This window comes from Ahaetulla prasina, chromosome 12 (assembly GCF_028640845.1).
Source record: "Ahaetulla prasina isolate Xishuangbanna chromosome 12, ASM2864084v1, whole genome shotgun sequence".
Lineage (NCBI taxonomy): Eukaryota > Metazoa > Chordata > Lepidosauria > Squamata > Colubridae > Ahaetulla > Ahaetulla prasina.
The window spans coordinates 6,986,132-7,000,868 of record NC_080550.1 but is presented as its reverse complement, the minus strand read 5'-3'; the positions used below and the strand labels follow the sequence as shown (position 1 = coordinate 7,000,868).

Genomic DNA, 14,737 nt, shown 5'->3' with positions numbered 1-14,737 from the left:
TCCTGACAGTGAGAACAATGAACCAGTAGAACAGCTTGCCTCCAGAAGTTGCGGGTGCTCCAACAACTGGAGGATTTTAAGAAGAGATTGGACAAGCATTTGTCTGGAATGGTTTAGGGCAGTGATGGCTAACCATTTTGCCGTTGCATGCCAAAAGCAGAGAGAGCGTTGGGGGGGGGGTTTGCATGTGCGTGTGCCCACAACCATAATTTAATGCACCCGCGCCCCTCCTTGCTCCCCTTCCTTTTGGCACGTGATGGCCCGGTGGGCCCACTAGACCCCTTTTTCACCCTTCTCAGGCTCCAGAGCCTTTCTAGGAGCCTGGGGAGGGTGAAACCAGCCTTACCACTAGAGGCCATCCAGAGGCCAGAAATGGCCTGTTTCCTGACTTCCGGTGGGCCCAGAAGGCCCATTTTTTTGCTCTCCCCAGGCTCCAGAGGCTTTCTAGGAGCTGGGGAAGGGCAAAAATGGCTTTCCTCACTGGCCCTCCAGAGGCTGGAAACAGTCCGTTTCCTGACTTCCAGTGCACCAGGAACGGTCGAAAACCAGCTGGCTGGCACCCACATGCGTGCTGGAGCTGAGCTAGGGCAACGCTCATGCGCCCACAGATATGGCTCCGTGTGTCACCTGTGGCACACTGTTGTGTATTGCCCGCTCTCACTGCAGCCGGGGCCTTCTTATCTGCTTCCGAACGCCGAGGAATGTCCTAGTATGCCTCCCGGCCCCAGCCCTGGCTCCATGCCCAGACAGGCTGAGGAGGAAGAAGCACCTCCCAGCCCCAGCCCTGGCTCCATGCCCAGGCAAACGGAGCAACTAGACCCCTCCCCCTCCCTCACAGCATGTGAGCCTGAGGGAGGTCAATTACCAACAGCTGCCGACTGGAGTGACCCTTGCTTCAGAACAGTTGATAGGCGGCGGCGTCAGAAGGAAGGGAGGGGCAAGCCTGGATAAGTGCTGAGTCATGGAGCCACACCCCATGGCCTATATAAAGGATCTGCTTTCTGGCAGTCTCTGAGTCAGGCAAAGTCGAACATATCTTGCTGAAGTCACTTTCTGGTCTCCTGCCTGCCTTGAGGACTTTGCTAGGACTTTGGCAGAGCTGCAGAGGCACGCCTGATTCGGATTTCCCTGACCCGGCCGTCAGCGGAGGAGTGGGGCACGACACACACATGCCATAGGTTGGCCATCAAGGGTTTAGGGTTTCCTGTTTCAGCAGGAGGTTGGACTAGAAGACCTCCAAGGTCCCTTCCAAACTCTGTTATTCTGTTCAAGTGGAATTTATTTATCTCTCATCTATTTATCTCTTGGATCCAAAGGAAACATCTTTCTGCAAGCAACACGGGAGGGTATCAGCTTTTTTTTTTTTTTTAAAGAAGGAAGATCTAAACATTTGTTCCACAGTGTTGCTTTATTTATGTACCAGCTTGTGGAACTTTTGACCGGATCGGTTCAGCAATTAGCAAGCTGTCCCTGACACAGTTGATCTATGAAGATTTTCTTAACAGCTCCGAAGAACCCAATCCAGGAGCCGCGTTTCCTAAACATGGGGATACAATCAAGCTCAACCTGCTATTTTTATTTATTAAGTTGGGGTGGGAGCCATCGCCTTCCTTTCTTTTTCCGCCTCCCTTTAAAGGAAGAAGGAAATCGTTCCTTGTCTCTTTCAATTTCGCGGGAAGGGGAGGGAGGGTGCTCAGCCACAAGTAACGGCTCCCATCTTAAACGGGCGTGTAAAAAAAAGAAAAAAACTTTGAAGTGCGCTTTTTGGAAGGGGGGGGAAATGCCTTGTTCGAATGTTGGTTTTCATGGTTATTTTCAGAGCACGGGCTGAGAATGGGTTTCTAGCCCCTCGGATGCTCAAAAGTTCTTTTTCCGCGTCAGCTCTCAGCACAAGTTTTCGCCTGTTTGGTTCGAATGAAAGGCAAATGGAGGGGAAAACTCACAGCCACTCCACTGTCTGCGTTGGAAGACCCCAAACCCTTCCAAAAGAAAAAAAGAAAAAGAAAAAAGAAAATTCCACTGCGGTCACCGGGTTAAATGAGAGGCCCTCTTCATCATTATTACAGTTTTATGAATGGTGTCCCTTACTCTAATATTTCACTTCTTAACATGCTCCATTGAAGTGACTGTCTGTGTGTGTGGAAAGAGGGGATGCAGAGAGGGGGAGAGAGAGAGAGACGACTTTGTATCTGAAAGTGGTTAAAACCTCATTGTAATGATGCTGTGCATTCCTCCGCCACCCCCTCCTCAAATCCTCACAATGGGGTGTGTTTTTTTTTTTGAACAACAACTTGCGGTCCAGATTTCATCAGTGCCAGAAAAATCGCTCGATGAAATGGAACAAAGATCTTTGGATTTGAGGACGCCTCAAGGGTTCTTGATCAAGGAGACTTTTTTTTTTTTTTGAATTTATATCCCGCCCTTCTCCGAAGACTCAGGGCGGCTTACAATGTGTTAAGCAATAGTCTTCATCCATTTGTATATTATATACAAAGTCAACTTAATTGCCCCCAACAATCTGGGTCCTCATTTTACCTACCTTATAAAGGATGGAAGGCTGAGTCAACCTTGGGCCTGGTGGGACTAGAACCTGCAGTAATTGCAAGCAGCTGTGTTAATAACAGACAGACTTAGTCCGTTGAGCCACCAGAGGCCCCTTTCTGAAGATATTCTAGATCAGGGGTGTCAAAACTCAAGGCCCAGCGGCCAGATCCGGCCTGCAGGGTGCTTAGATCTGGCCCGCGCAGCTTCCCTGGAAATAGCAAAGGACCGGACTGCTTGTAGCCCTCCTGAGCTCTGTTTTCGTTGACGGAGGGTTGCAGGAGACCATCCCAGCCAAAAACGGAGCTCAGGAACCTGTTTTCGCTGGCAGAGCGCTCGGGCCACCACAGGCGCTCTCCGCCCCCCCCGGACACAAGTGACATCATGCTAGTCACACTCACCCTGGCCACGCCCAACCTGGCCCCTGAGGTCAAACACAACCCTGATGTGGCCCTCAATGAAATCGAGTTTGACACCCCTGTTCTAGATGCTTTCTAGGTGAGGGTGTTATAACCTGCAATGCAATTTGACTGATTATTGGAACCGTGATACCGAGGTTGGCATGTGAATGAATGGGAATATGCCTTTAGATTAGATTGGGATGGGGGATATATTGATACTACCTCTTGTTGAATTATTCATGCAGGTTCTCAATCATCCAGATCATGTTTGTGTCAAAGGTGCTTTTTCCAAAGGAAACTGGACATTCTTGGTTTCTTCTTGAAGACGTTTCATATCCAGGAAGCTTCTTCAGTTCAAATACTTATTGAAGAGAGCCATGTTATATATGTGGGTAAGTAGGTTTTTAAAGGGACGCGATGGCTCAGTGACTAAGATGGCTAAGAGGCTGACATGCTGAGCTTGTCGATCGGGAGGTCGGCAGTTCAGTGGTTTGATGAGCTCCCGTTACTTGTCCCAGCTTCTGCCAACCTAGCAGTTCGAAAGCACGTAAAAAAATGCAAGTAGAAAAATAGGGACCACCTTTGGTGGGAAGGGAACAGCACTCCATGCGCCTTTGGCGTTGAGTCATGGCGGCCATATGACCACGGAGATGTCTTCGGACAGCGCTGACTCTTCGGCTTTGAAACGGAGATGAGCACTGCCCCCTAAAGTCGGGAACGACTAGCACATATGTACGAGGGGAACCTTTACCGTTACCTTTTAGGTTTTTAAATGATCTTATGGTAAGATTTTTCCCTACGCTTTCTATCTCTTCCATAGCTGAAAGGAAGAGGAAAGAAAAATCGTTCTCTTTCTCAAGGCAGGAGTCTCCAAGCTTGGCAACTTTATGACTTGTGGACTTCAACTCCCAGAATTTCTCAGCCAGTCAAGTTGTACAGTAGTGGCTAAAATTGTGGAAACCTTTTGGGAAAAGTGTATTTTCTAAAACGAGCTAATAACACCACTTTTTTTGGCGTAGTACCCTAAAATTATATATCAATGGAAAGATAATTGAATCAAGAATGTGATGCAATCACTTTTATGAAGGATTTGCTATTAGAATAGCAGTTACAGTATAAAGTAGAAAAGTGAAACACGTAGAAAAAATGAGATGTACAAAAATTATCACCATAGAAAAAATGAGATATACAAAAATGATCCCCATGTCAGTTAATACTTAGTTGGGTAACCTTTAGCATGAATTACGGCCTTACAACATCTTCCCATGGAGTGAACCAAGTCTTTTAGTTCTGCAGCTGTTATAATGCGAAACCAAGATTGAATGATGGCTTCTATTAACTGGGTTTTATTGCTGGGTCGCTTCTGACTAACAAGTTTCTTTAGTCAGCTCCATAGATTTTCAATTGGGTGAAGGTCTGGGCTATTCCCAGGCCGTTCCAGCAGTGGAAAAGGATTATCTAGAAACTCCAAAAACAAAAAAAAAGTGGTGTTATTAGCCATCAAACCTCAAAAATACACTTTTCCCAAAAGGTTTCCAGAATTTTGGCCACTACTGTAAAGTTGCCAAGGTTGGAGATTCCTGCATAAGGGATTGCGAGACTGGCAGTTGTTCTACATCAGTATTTTTCTCAAATGTGGTGTGTGGGCTTCGACTCCCAGAATCCCCCAGCCAGCATGAGAAACACTGCTTTCTATTCTGCTTCCTCCAGCAACGGTTGACCTATAACCAGTTCTGAACTATGACTCCCAGCATCCTTCAGCAGCAGCTATTTTGGCTAGGGCGGTTGAGAATTGTACTTTCTCTAATTACTAGTGAAGAAATAGAATTAGAACGGGAACTCTTTCTATTGGGGATTTTCAAAAAAAAAAATATCTGAAGAGCACAAAATACCTAGTACTATACATATTAACTGCCACCAGGATGGCCTTTGCTCAATGTTGGAAACAGCCATGTATACCTACAGAGAAACTTGTCATCCAAAGGGTCATGAACTGTGCAGAAACGGACAAATTAACACTGAGTTTAAAAGATAAAGAGGCATCGATATTCTATAGTGTATGAGAACAATGGTATAAATGGATAGAACGGAGACAGATTAAAAATAGTTAATTATTAAGTATAAGCAAAAGATAAAACAAGAATATAAATACGCACAATTTAATTTTTGTAAATAATGCCCGGAGTATTGTTATAAGAAAAACACCACAAATAGCTGTTAAGTGATATAATTTTTTATGTTTTTAATGTAATAAAAGTTCAATAAAGTATATTGGGGGGAAAAAAGAGAATTGTACTTTCTCAACTTCTGCAGGTTTTCCGTTGCCCTCTTTCCCCCTCCCCCATCCAAATATTTCTTTTGCTGCTACCTCCTCCATGCCGCCCAAGAGACAAGACATCTAGCTTTGTTCACTGGGAAGGAAAAGGAAGGGAGGAAGATTGACAGGAGGCCAAAAGTCCCAGGCACCAAGGAGAGAATGGCAGGAGTTCTTGGGATGGAAAGCAAGCTCTGTTGTGTTTCGTGGCTTGGCAGGCTGCAAAAAGGCTCTTAAAAATGGGAGCACTTGATTGCCAATGATGTCATGATTTCGCCTCTGGCTTCCAGGGGTGTTCCAGATCTCAAACATTTCAAAATTTACATAGCGCTGGAAAATTGGCACATTTAGCCTGAATCTGCCTTTGTCCATTCATGGAAGATGGGAGGCTTGGTAAGATATTAAATTTAAAACGTTGCAAAGTTGTTTCCCTTTTTAAGAGACCCTCCGAAGGCACCAGGCTAGAAACCAGGATGTGGTGAATTTTAATCCTGCCTTAGTGAGCCATGATGGTTCAGTGGTTAGAATGCGGTATTGCAGGCTAATTCTGCCGACTGCCAGCAGTTGGATTCTCAATGGTTCAAAGTTGACTCAGACTTCCATTCTTCCGAGGTGACTCTGTAAACCACTTAGAGAGGGCAGTAAAGCACTGTGAAGCGGCATATAAGTATAAGTCTAATAGAATTTTATTGGCCAAGTGTGACTGGACACACAAGGAATTTGTCTTTGGTGCATACGCTCTCAGTGTACATAAAAGAAAAGATAACTTCATCAAGAATCATAAGATACAACACTTAATGATGGTCATAGGCAGTGGTGGGTTTCAATTTTTTTTACTATGGGTTCTGTGGGTGTGGCTTGGTGGGCGTGGCTTGGTGGGCGTGGTGGGGGAAAGATATGTAAAAGCTCCATTCCCTCCCCAATCCTGGGAAGGTTACTGCAAAATCCCCATTTCCTCCCAGTCAGCTGGGACTTGGGAGGCAGAGAATAGATGGGGGCTGAGCCAGCCCCATTTACTACCGATTCTCCGAACTACTCAAAATTTCCACTACCGGTTCTCCAGAACTGGTCAGAACCTGCTGAAACCCACCTCTGGTCATAGGGTACAAATAAGCAATCAAATCAATTTAGGAAACAGTCAATATAAATCATAAGGATACCAGCAACAAAGTTACAGTCATACAGTCATAAGTGGAAAGAGATGGGTGATAGGAACGATGACAAGATTAATAGTAGTGCAGACTTAGTAAATAGTTTGACACTGTTAATTGCTATTGTACCCATTGCAGTATGTGTATTTGCTTGTAATTGTTTGTGTTGTGTCAATCCAATCTGAGACAGACCAAATCCAGGAATAAATGGGGACTTGGAGCTGAATTCCCCTTCATACTAACCACAATAGAACCCTGGCTATAGCTGTCCTCAGAGTGGGGACAAGTAACTTGTCATATCATGGCTTGTACTGACCTTGGCTGGCTGGGTTTGCACAGCCTACTTACTTAAAATGTGAATAAACTAGCTAACAACCCAAATTGCGAGTACCCAAGCAACTGGATTCATTCAGTAAATCACAGTTAGCAGGGCATGTAAAGACAGCCACTGGTTGGAAGGGGGTTGTGTGAATACAGCATTTGAAAGGGCAGTTAAAGTAGCTGATGGGTTTGCGTCCATCTGCTTTGAGGTTAAAAGATGATCTAAGACTTAATTTCTGTAACAGGATGGGGAACTGTATTGCTTCTGATACGTTTTGGCAGGCTCTAGCTTCTCCTCCCCAGATAGGTTCCTCGGCAGGGCTACTGTGCATTTATATGTTGACAGAGAGAGTATTTAACTCCTGCTCGTTTTGAGCCAAAATTGCCAGTTTGTGCTCAGGTTGAACTCGAGTTATTTTTACGCATCGCTCTTTTAAGCCACTGTGATGATGATGAAAGAGAGAGCGATATATATATATTTACACACACCCCACTACGTGTTTGTGTCTGAGTTGAATATATTTTGGTTTAGGTTTATCTCTTAATAAATCCGCAGCTTGTACAGACACGCGCTCACTATTTCCAGAAAAAGACACCTATCTTAAGTGAGGGTTTTTTTTTGAGGGATGGGACAGAATTTTGTGGCACTAGAAAAATTAGCAAGGTTGATTACCAATGGATTATATCTCCATCGTGATCAATGAAAATTATTATTTTTTTCTTCCTAATGTTTTCCAGAAAGTGAAGGATCTGGTTTCTTTTTTTAACAATCAAACGTTGATAACATTGGTTATGATAGGAACTGACCAATTGGCTGGTCACCGTATTGTGGGCCTGATGTTTGTGGGCTGACAGGGATTAACTGATCCAAAATCACCCTTTTATGTCTAAAGGGTGACTAGAACTCACAGTCTCCTGGTAATTGCCTCAAAGTCACCCAGCTAGCTTTCATGACTAAAGCAGAACTAGAATTCACAGTCTCCTAATAATTGGTCCAGACTCACCCAATTAGCTGTCATGACTAAGGCGAGACTAGAATTCACCGTCTCCTAGTGATTGATTCAGAGCCACCCAGCTAGCTTTCATGACTAAGGCAGGACTAGAATTCACCACCGTCTAGCGATTGATTCAGAGCCACCCAGCTAGCTTTCATGCCTAAGAACTAGAATTCATCTTCTCCTAGTGACTGGTCCAGACTCACCCAGCTAGCTTTCATGACTAAGGCAGGACTAGAATTCACCGTCTCCTAGTGACTGGTCCAGAGTCACACAGTTAGCTTTCATGACTAAGGCAGAACTAGAATTCACAGTCTCCTAGTGATTGGTTCAGAGTCATCCAGCTAGCTTTCATGCCTAAGAACTAGAGTTCACAATCTCCCAGGGATTGGTCCAAAGCCACCCAACTGGCTTCCATGCTTAAGGCAAGACTAGAACTCACAGTCTCCTGGTTTCTAGCCTGCTGCCTTTTCCACCAGACCAAACTGGCACTCTTATCGAGGAAGACTAACATGAATGTAAAATTGATCACTCTTTAAGGTGCCACAAAAGCGTTATGCTCATGCAGAGATTAAAACCAGTTGGATTCAGGTGAGCTGTCGAACCGTATTTATGGAATAACCCACGATTCGCAGGGTTGATAGAATACACTCAGCCAAGGGTGCCCTGTAGATATATGGCCATTGCTGAGGCTTTCTGACTTTGGGTAATCAGGCGGTTCAGACCGGTTTTGACAAACTGGTAGCGGAAATTGCGGATGGGCCCGGCCATCCGCCTTGGCTCTTTGCTGTCATATTTAGCCATGTTTTTGAGGCCGGGCGCATGCGTGGAAAGTGCACGAGCAAGCAAAGTGCATGTGTGGAAGACTGGGCATGTGCAAAGAGGTGGCACGTGTGAGCGAAGCCAGCTTGGAGGTGGCGCATGCAAATGAAGCGAGCCCCCGCGTGCATGCACTGACATTTGCAATGCTGGGCGAACCGGTAGGTAAATGATGTGAATCTCACCTCTGCTTTGGAAGTCCCGCCTGCCTGGAGGATGCTGACATTGGAGAAAGCCACCCAATCACAGTCTTTGATTTTTCCCCCCCCCAAAGCCCAATAGATTCGCACAACTCTCTACAACCCCCATTGTGGCTTAGCAGGAAATCTGTATGCGTAAACCCCCTTAGCAAGGAATGGTGCCTTTTTGGGGGGGCGCCATTATATTTCAACTCCGCTCGGTTGTTTGTACTCCCTTTGTACAAAGAAAGGAGATCCAGAACTACGACAAAGGATTGATACAATTCTAACTAGGTCATTCAACGGGAGCTTGTGACAGCAGGGAAGGTATGCGTTGCACCGAGGTTTGTGTAAATCTGTGTATTTTTTGCTCCTGTGACAAAACCTTTTTAAGCCGTCTGGGGCAACCTGTCAGGCCAACGGAAGAGGAATTCAAATGGAAGGGCCCTTAAGTAAGAACTTATGAACTTACCATGTGTCGTGTCCCACCCACACTCTGACGAATGAGCCAAAGAAGTCCGTAACAAACTTGGCAACGAAGCCTCTGCAGCTTGCCAAGTTCCTTCAAGGTTTATCAGGGCAGGCAGGAGTCCAAGCTGTGACTTCAGCGATAGGGTCCGGTATCAGCCAACTCGATAAGACTTTGCTTGACTCAAAGTTGGAATGGCAAAAGCAGGTCCTTTATATAGGCTGTGGGGTGTGGCTCCATAACTCAGCATTTATCCAGGCCTGCCCCACCCCTCCTTCTGCTGGCGTCACCTCTCAGATCTCCAGAAGCGAGGGTCCTCCCACTGTGAATTGTCTTCAGCTGGATCTGCTGTCAGCTTCTGGGAAAGGGAGGGGTCAGAGGGAGTAGGCCCGAGTAATTCCAGCACCTGGCTGGCTTCCTGCTCTGAAGGCTGAGCCAAAGGAACACACACTGTATGAGTGAGGTTTCTTGGGCTACTCCTTTCACTCCTGGAATCCTCTCCGGGCATGGGGCCAGGGCCGGGGGTTGGAGGCATGACAGGCCGTTCATCTTCATTATCAGACTCAGACTCTGATAAAAGGCCCAGTTGGAGATGGGAGGGGCCCGGCTGAGGAGAGGAGGGAGGACGAGTCACAACACCATGAGTTCAAGTTCCATCTTAGGCATGAAAGCCAGCTGGGAGACTTTGAGCCAGTTGCTCTGTCTCTCTCGCTCAGCCCAACCCACCTCACAGGGTTGTTGTTATAGGGAAAATAGGAGATGTTCGCTGCCTCAAGTCATTTGAAAAATAGAATAAAGAATGAATACGAATGCAGGTTGTCCTTGAGTTACGACAGAGGTCTTCAAACTTGGCAGCTTGAAGACTTGTGGACTTCAGCTCCCAGAATTCTCCAGCCGGCTATCCTGGGAGTTGAAGTCCACAAGTCTTAAAGCCGCCAAGTTTGAAGACCTCTGACTTACGACCACAATGGAGCCCAACCTTTTATGTTGCTAAGTGAGACATTTTTTAAAGTGAGTTTTGCTCCGTTTTATGACTTTTCTGGCCACAGCGAATCGCTGCCATTGTTCAACGAGTCACACCGTTGTTAAGTGAATCTGGCTTCCCCATTGACTTTGCATCTCAGAAGGTCGCAAAAGGGGATCACGTGACCCCGGGGACATGGCAACCGTCATAAATATTAACCCAGTTGTGAAATGTCCACATGTAGGTCACGTGACCATAGGGCTGCTGCAACGTCGTTAAGTGTGAAAAAACGGTCGTCAGTCACTTTGTTCGGTGCCGTTGTAACTTCGAACAATGGACTGTTTCAAGTCAAGGACTGTCAGTAAATAAAATAGACAAGTTGATCTAAGTTGATGGGTTTACTACAAGGTAGTTCTTGACTTATGCCAACTATTTCCATTGCTAAGCGAGGCGGTTAAGTGTGCCCGAGTTTAGCATTTTTTGCCGTGGTTGTTAAGTGAATCACTGCCATTAAACAGATCATGCAGCTGTTCAACAAATTTGGTTTCCCCCGTTGACTTCGCTGATCTGAGAACATCCCCTCCCCAGGTCACATGATCCTGGGATGGTACAACTGTTGCAAATCGATGCCGGTTGCCGAGCGCCTCAATTTTCCCCTTGTGACTTTGGAGATGTTGCGGCGGTCGTAAGTGCGAGGCCTGGCTGTAAACCATGTTTTTTTTCCCAGGGCCACTGTAACTTTGATCATCATGAAACAAATGGCTGTTAAGTCGAGGACTTACCTGCACAGCGACGCTAGACCTACAGTTTTCTGGTCCTGAGCACTCAGCTAAACTGTGTAACCTGATTTCTTTCTTTGGTGTGTTGGGTGAATCCAACTTAGTTGTAAACCATGGTTTATCCATCCCGAATCTAATCAAGGTGCGGTTGCCATGCCACAAAGGACGGCTTACAGTGGTGGGTTTCTACTGGTTCGGGTGAACCAGTAGTAGCAGTGGCGGGAGGCTCTACCCACCCGCCCGGACGTCATCACGGATGCTCTGCGCCATGCACAGAAGGTTCTGTCTACGCACATGCTCACCAGTTCCAAACCAGTAGCAAAGGTAAGTGGAATTCACTACTGACAGCTTAGCCTTACCCGCAAGCCCAACCCTCATGATTTATAAACGCTGGGGTAGGGTTGTGTCCCAGAATTAGAAGCCATGATACTGGGAAACCTTTGATCCTGGGTTTTGTCGTACAAACTCTGCATGCTTTCAAGGAACTGGGATTTCACATGTGTTGCAAGTCTAGAGAATTTCCCCATGGCAAATCCCCACCCCCTTTCTCCAAACATATGAAGAACGGTTGCAGGAACTGGGCACAGCCAGTATAGTGAAGAGAAGGACCAGGGGAGACAGGATAGCAGTCTTCCAATATTTGAGGGGCTGCCACAGAGAGAAGGGTGTCCATCTATTTTCCAAAGCACCCGAAGACCAGACAAGAAATAATGGATGGAAACTGATGAAGGAGAGATTCAACCTAGAAATAAGGAGAAATTTTCTGACAGTGAGAACAATCAACCCATGGAACGGAAGTTGCCTTTGCAGGTTGTGGGAGCTTCATCACTAGAGGCTTTCAAGACTGCCATCTGTCAGAAATGGTGTCAGCAGGTCTCCTGCTTGGGCAGGGGGTTGGACAAGATGACCTACAAGGTCCCTTCCAACTCTGTTAGTCTGTTATTATTCTGTTATTCAGAAGTTGTGGGAACTGCTTATTGTACCCTATGACTATCAATAAGTGTTGTATCTTATGATTCTTGACAAACGTATCTTTTCTTTTATGTACACTGAGAGCGTATGCACCAAAGACAAATGCCTTGTGTGTTCAATCACACTTGGCCAATAAAGAATTCTATTCTATTCCACATTCCAATATCCTATCCTATCCTATCCTATCCTATCCTATCCTATTCATCACTGGAAGCTTTCAAGCAGAGACTGAAACACCATCTGTCCGAAATGGTAGTAGGGTCTCCTGCTTGGGCGGGAGGGATGAACTAGATGACCTCCAAGGTACCCTCCCACTCTATTAATCTGGTAAAGCCTGCCCAGGGAAGCTACCGACGCGGGCAAAAGAGAGCGGAGAAAATGCATTCCCACGACCGTGCGCGCAGGATTCCAAGTCGGGGCTCAGCCCTTGCAGGCGCGCATGGGATGGGGAGGGAAGGGAGAGGAGAGGGGGGCCAAGTTTCCAAGCCAGCCCATCGCGGCCCAAAGAGCAACAGGGGTTCGCCCTCGCCCGATCCCCACTGGCAGAGGGGGGAAGAAGGAGACGAAAAGGAGGAGAAAAACCCCGCCGTCTCCAGCGGAGGCGGGCGGGCGGCGAGCTGGCGCGCCTGCCTGCTGCCTTCCTCCCTTTCCTTCCTCCGTGGCTCTGGGTTCTGCTGCCTGCGCCTGGCTGGAAATGAAATACCTCAAAGCCGCCGCCGCTCCTTTTATTTCAGGAGGGCTGGGTGGCTGCTGCCTTTTTTTTTTTTTTTTTTGGAGACTCCAAAAGAGCCCTTTCATGTTGCCGCCCGCCTCCAATCGGCATCCAGAGGTTGCCTTGCAAGTGGTCTAATCTCCATGAGGTGTCAATCACGGCCCCTGGTGGGTGCAGGAAAGTCTTTCGTAACCGCCTCTGTCTTTGGGAAGAGGGAAAAAAAAAAGACTGGAGGGGGGGGAACGAAGGGAGGGAAGGGGAGAGAGAGAGAGAGAGAGAGAGAGAGAGAGACTCGACTAGCAGGAGGGAGGGAAAAAAAGAAAAGATTGATTCGAGTAGCGGGAGAGAGAGAAGGAGAGAGGGAAAGAAAGAAAAGAGATTCGTGTAGGAGGAGAGAGAGAGAGAGAGGAGAGAGGGAAAGAAAGAAAAGAGATTCGAGTAGGAGGAAAGAGAGAGAGAGAGAGTAGGAAGAGAGAGGCTCGAGTGGCGAGAGAGAGAGGAATAGAAAGAAGAGAGAAAGATACTGGAGTGGTAGAGAGAGAGAGTGTAGAATGCTGTAGCAGGAGAGAGGGGAAGAGAGGAATAAAAAGAAGGGAGAAGGAGAGAGAGACGAGTGTTAGGAGAGAGGGAGGGACAGAGGGAAAGAAAGAAGAGAGAGAGACAGACTCGAGTGGCAGGAGAAAGAGAGAGAGAGGGAAAGAAGAGAGAGAGAGAGAGAGTCGAATAGCAGGAGAGAGAGGGAGAGAGGAATAGAAAGAAGAGAGAGAGAGATACAGACGCACAGCTGCCGCTGCCTCCGCCCGAGCGCTCGGGTCTCCTTGCTGCTCCCGCCGCCGCCGGATGGAAGAAACGGCCGCCGGCGCTCGCCCCTTCTCCAGCCCCTTCGCCTCCTTGCCCCCTGCTCCTCGCGAGTAAATCCCCGGAGGGCGAGGAAGGAAGCACGTGGATTGCTAAAACGGGGCAAGATTGAAGAAGCAGAAGGAGGAGAACCAGCAACAGCGGCAGAAGAAGGAGCCGCCTCGCCGGCTGCAACCGGGACTCGGAGCCAGCTTCCCCGCTGCCTGACTTAGGGGACCCCCCCCTCTCCCTCCCCGCTCTACCGGGGCGGAGGGAGCGTAGAAGGCGGGACACCCCCCCCTTCCACCCCCCACCCACCCAGCCAGCGCCGGCCGTAAGGCTCTCCAATGCCATCGCGGGCGCAGAGCCGGGCAGAGAGATGGGGAAACTTCACTCCAAGCACGGTGAGTTGAGTTGCAAAGTTGCGGCGGAGAAGGAAGGAAAGAAAGAAAGAAAGAAAGAAAGAAAGAGGGGAGGGCAGGCGGTGCTGGGTGGGGGGGTGGGGGGAAAAGCGGGGGTGGGTGGGTTCCCACGGCCGGACTGGGGACGGGACGTCGGGGAGATATGGGGCTGCAGGGGGGTGGGTGGGAGCTGAACAGCCCTGGAGAAGCTAAGCCACGCTTGGGGATCTAACCATCATTATTTTTCTTTTTTTCTTTTTTTTGGGGGTTCTTTTAACCCGCCCCTCCCTCTGCTTTTTGGCCTCCCCCCCGCCGGATCTCCGTTAGCTGCTGCTTGCAAACCTCGAGAGAACCCCGAAGGTAAGAGGGGGCTGGCTGGGAGGGGGTCTCTCTCTCTCTCTCTCTCCGATTTCGGACCCTCCCCAACTTTTCCCGGCCAGGGGCTGGGAGCACGTCCGTCCCCCCACACCCCGAAGCGGCTACTGGGGACGGGGGAGTGGGGAGGGAGAGGAAAAGTTTGCCCGCCGCTTTCCCGAGTGGGTGGCCGATCCCGGGGCTGCTGCTGCCCGGTTTACACCCACCCCACCCCCCCACCGGGTGGAGGAAGGCTGCGGGACGGTGGTGGAGGGACGCTTGAAGGGGGTGGGCGGGTAAGGGAGGAAAGGGGGCTCCCTCGCCCACTTCTCTCCCCCCCCCGGGTTTTGCTCTGCTCCTCCAGGTGATAGCTTCGCCGTGAACGCCTCGCTGGCGCGGAAGGGGCTGGAGGAATGGTCGGTGAACCCCAAAAGCAACGGGGGCGACGGCGACTTGGGAATCCTGCAAGGCTGCCCCCACCGGGCGTTTGGCAAGTGCTCCGGTCCCAGGGTGAGTCTCGCCTTCCTC

At 48.4% G+C, this 14,737-nt stretch overlaps 1 protein-coding gene and 1 long non-coding RNA gene across 2 annotated transcripts; one reads left to right on the top strand and one right to left on the bottom strand.

Annotated features, from left to right (window-relative positions):
- Nucleotides 1-5,260: 5,260 nt before the first annotated feature.
- Nucleotides 5,261-13,808, bottom strand: LOC131184026 (uncharacterized). Its single transcript, XM_058154925.1, has 2 exons — nucleotides 10,937-13,808; nucleotides 5,261-9,548 (listed from the first exon to the last, which is right to left on the bottom strand). The coding sequence occupies exon 1, from the start codon at nucleotides 13,806-13,808 to the stop codon at nucleotides 12,636-12,638; it is 1,173 nt and encodes a 390-aa protein (XP_058010908.1). The 3' UTR covers nucleotides 5,261-9,548; nucleotides 10,937-12,635.
- On the top strand, nucleotides 13,064-14,715 carry LOC131184028 (uncharacterized). Its single transcript, XR_009151902.1, has 3 exons — nucleotides 13,064-13,858; nucleotides 14,183-14,215; nucleotides 14,574-14,715. It is a non-coding gene; the product is annotated as an uncharacterized LOC131184028 (long non-coding RNA).
- Nucleotides 14,716-14,737: the final 22 nt, after the last annotated feature.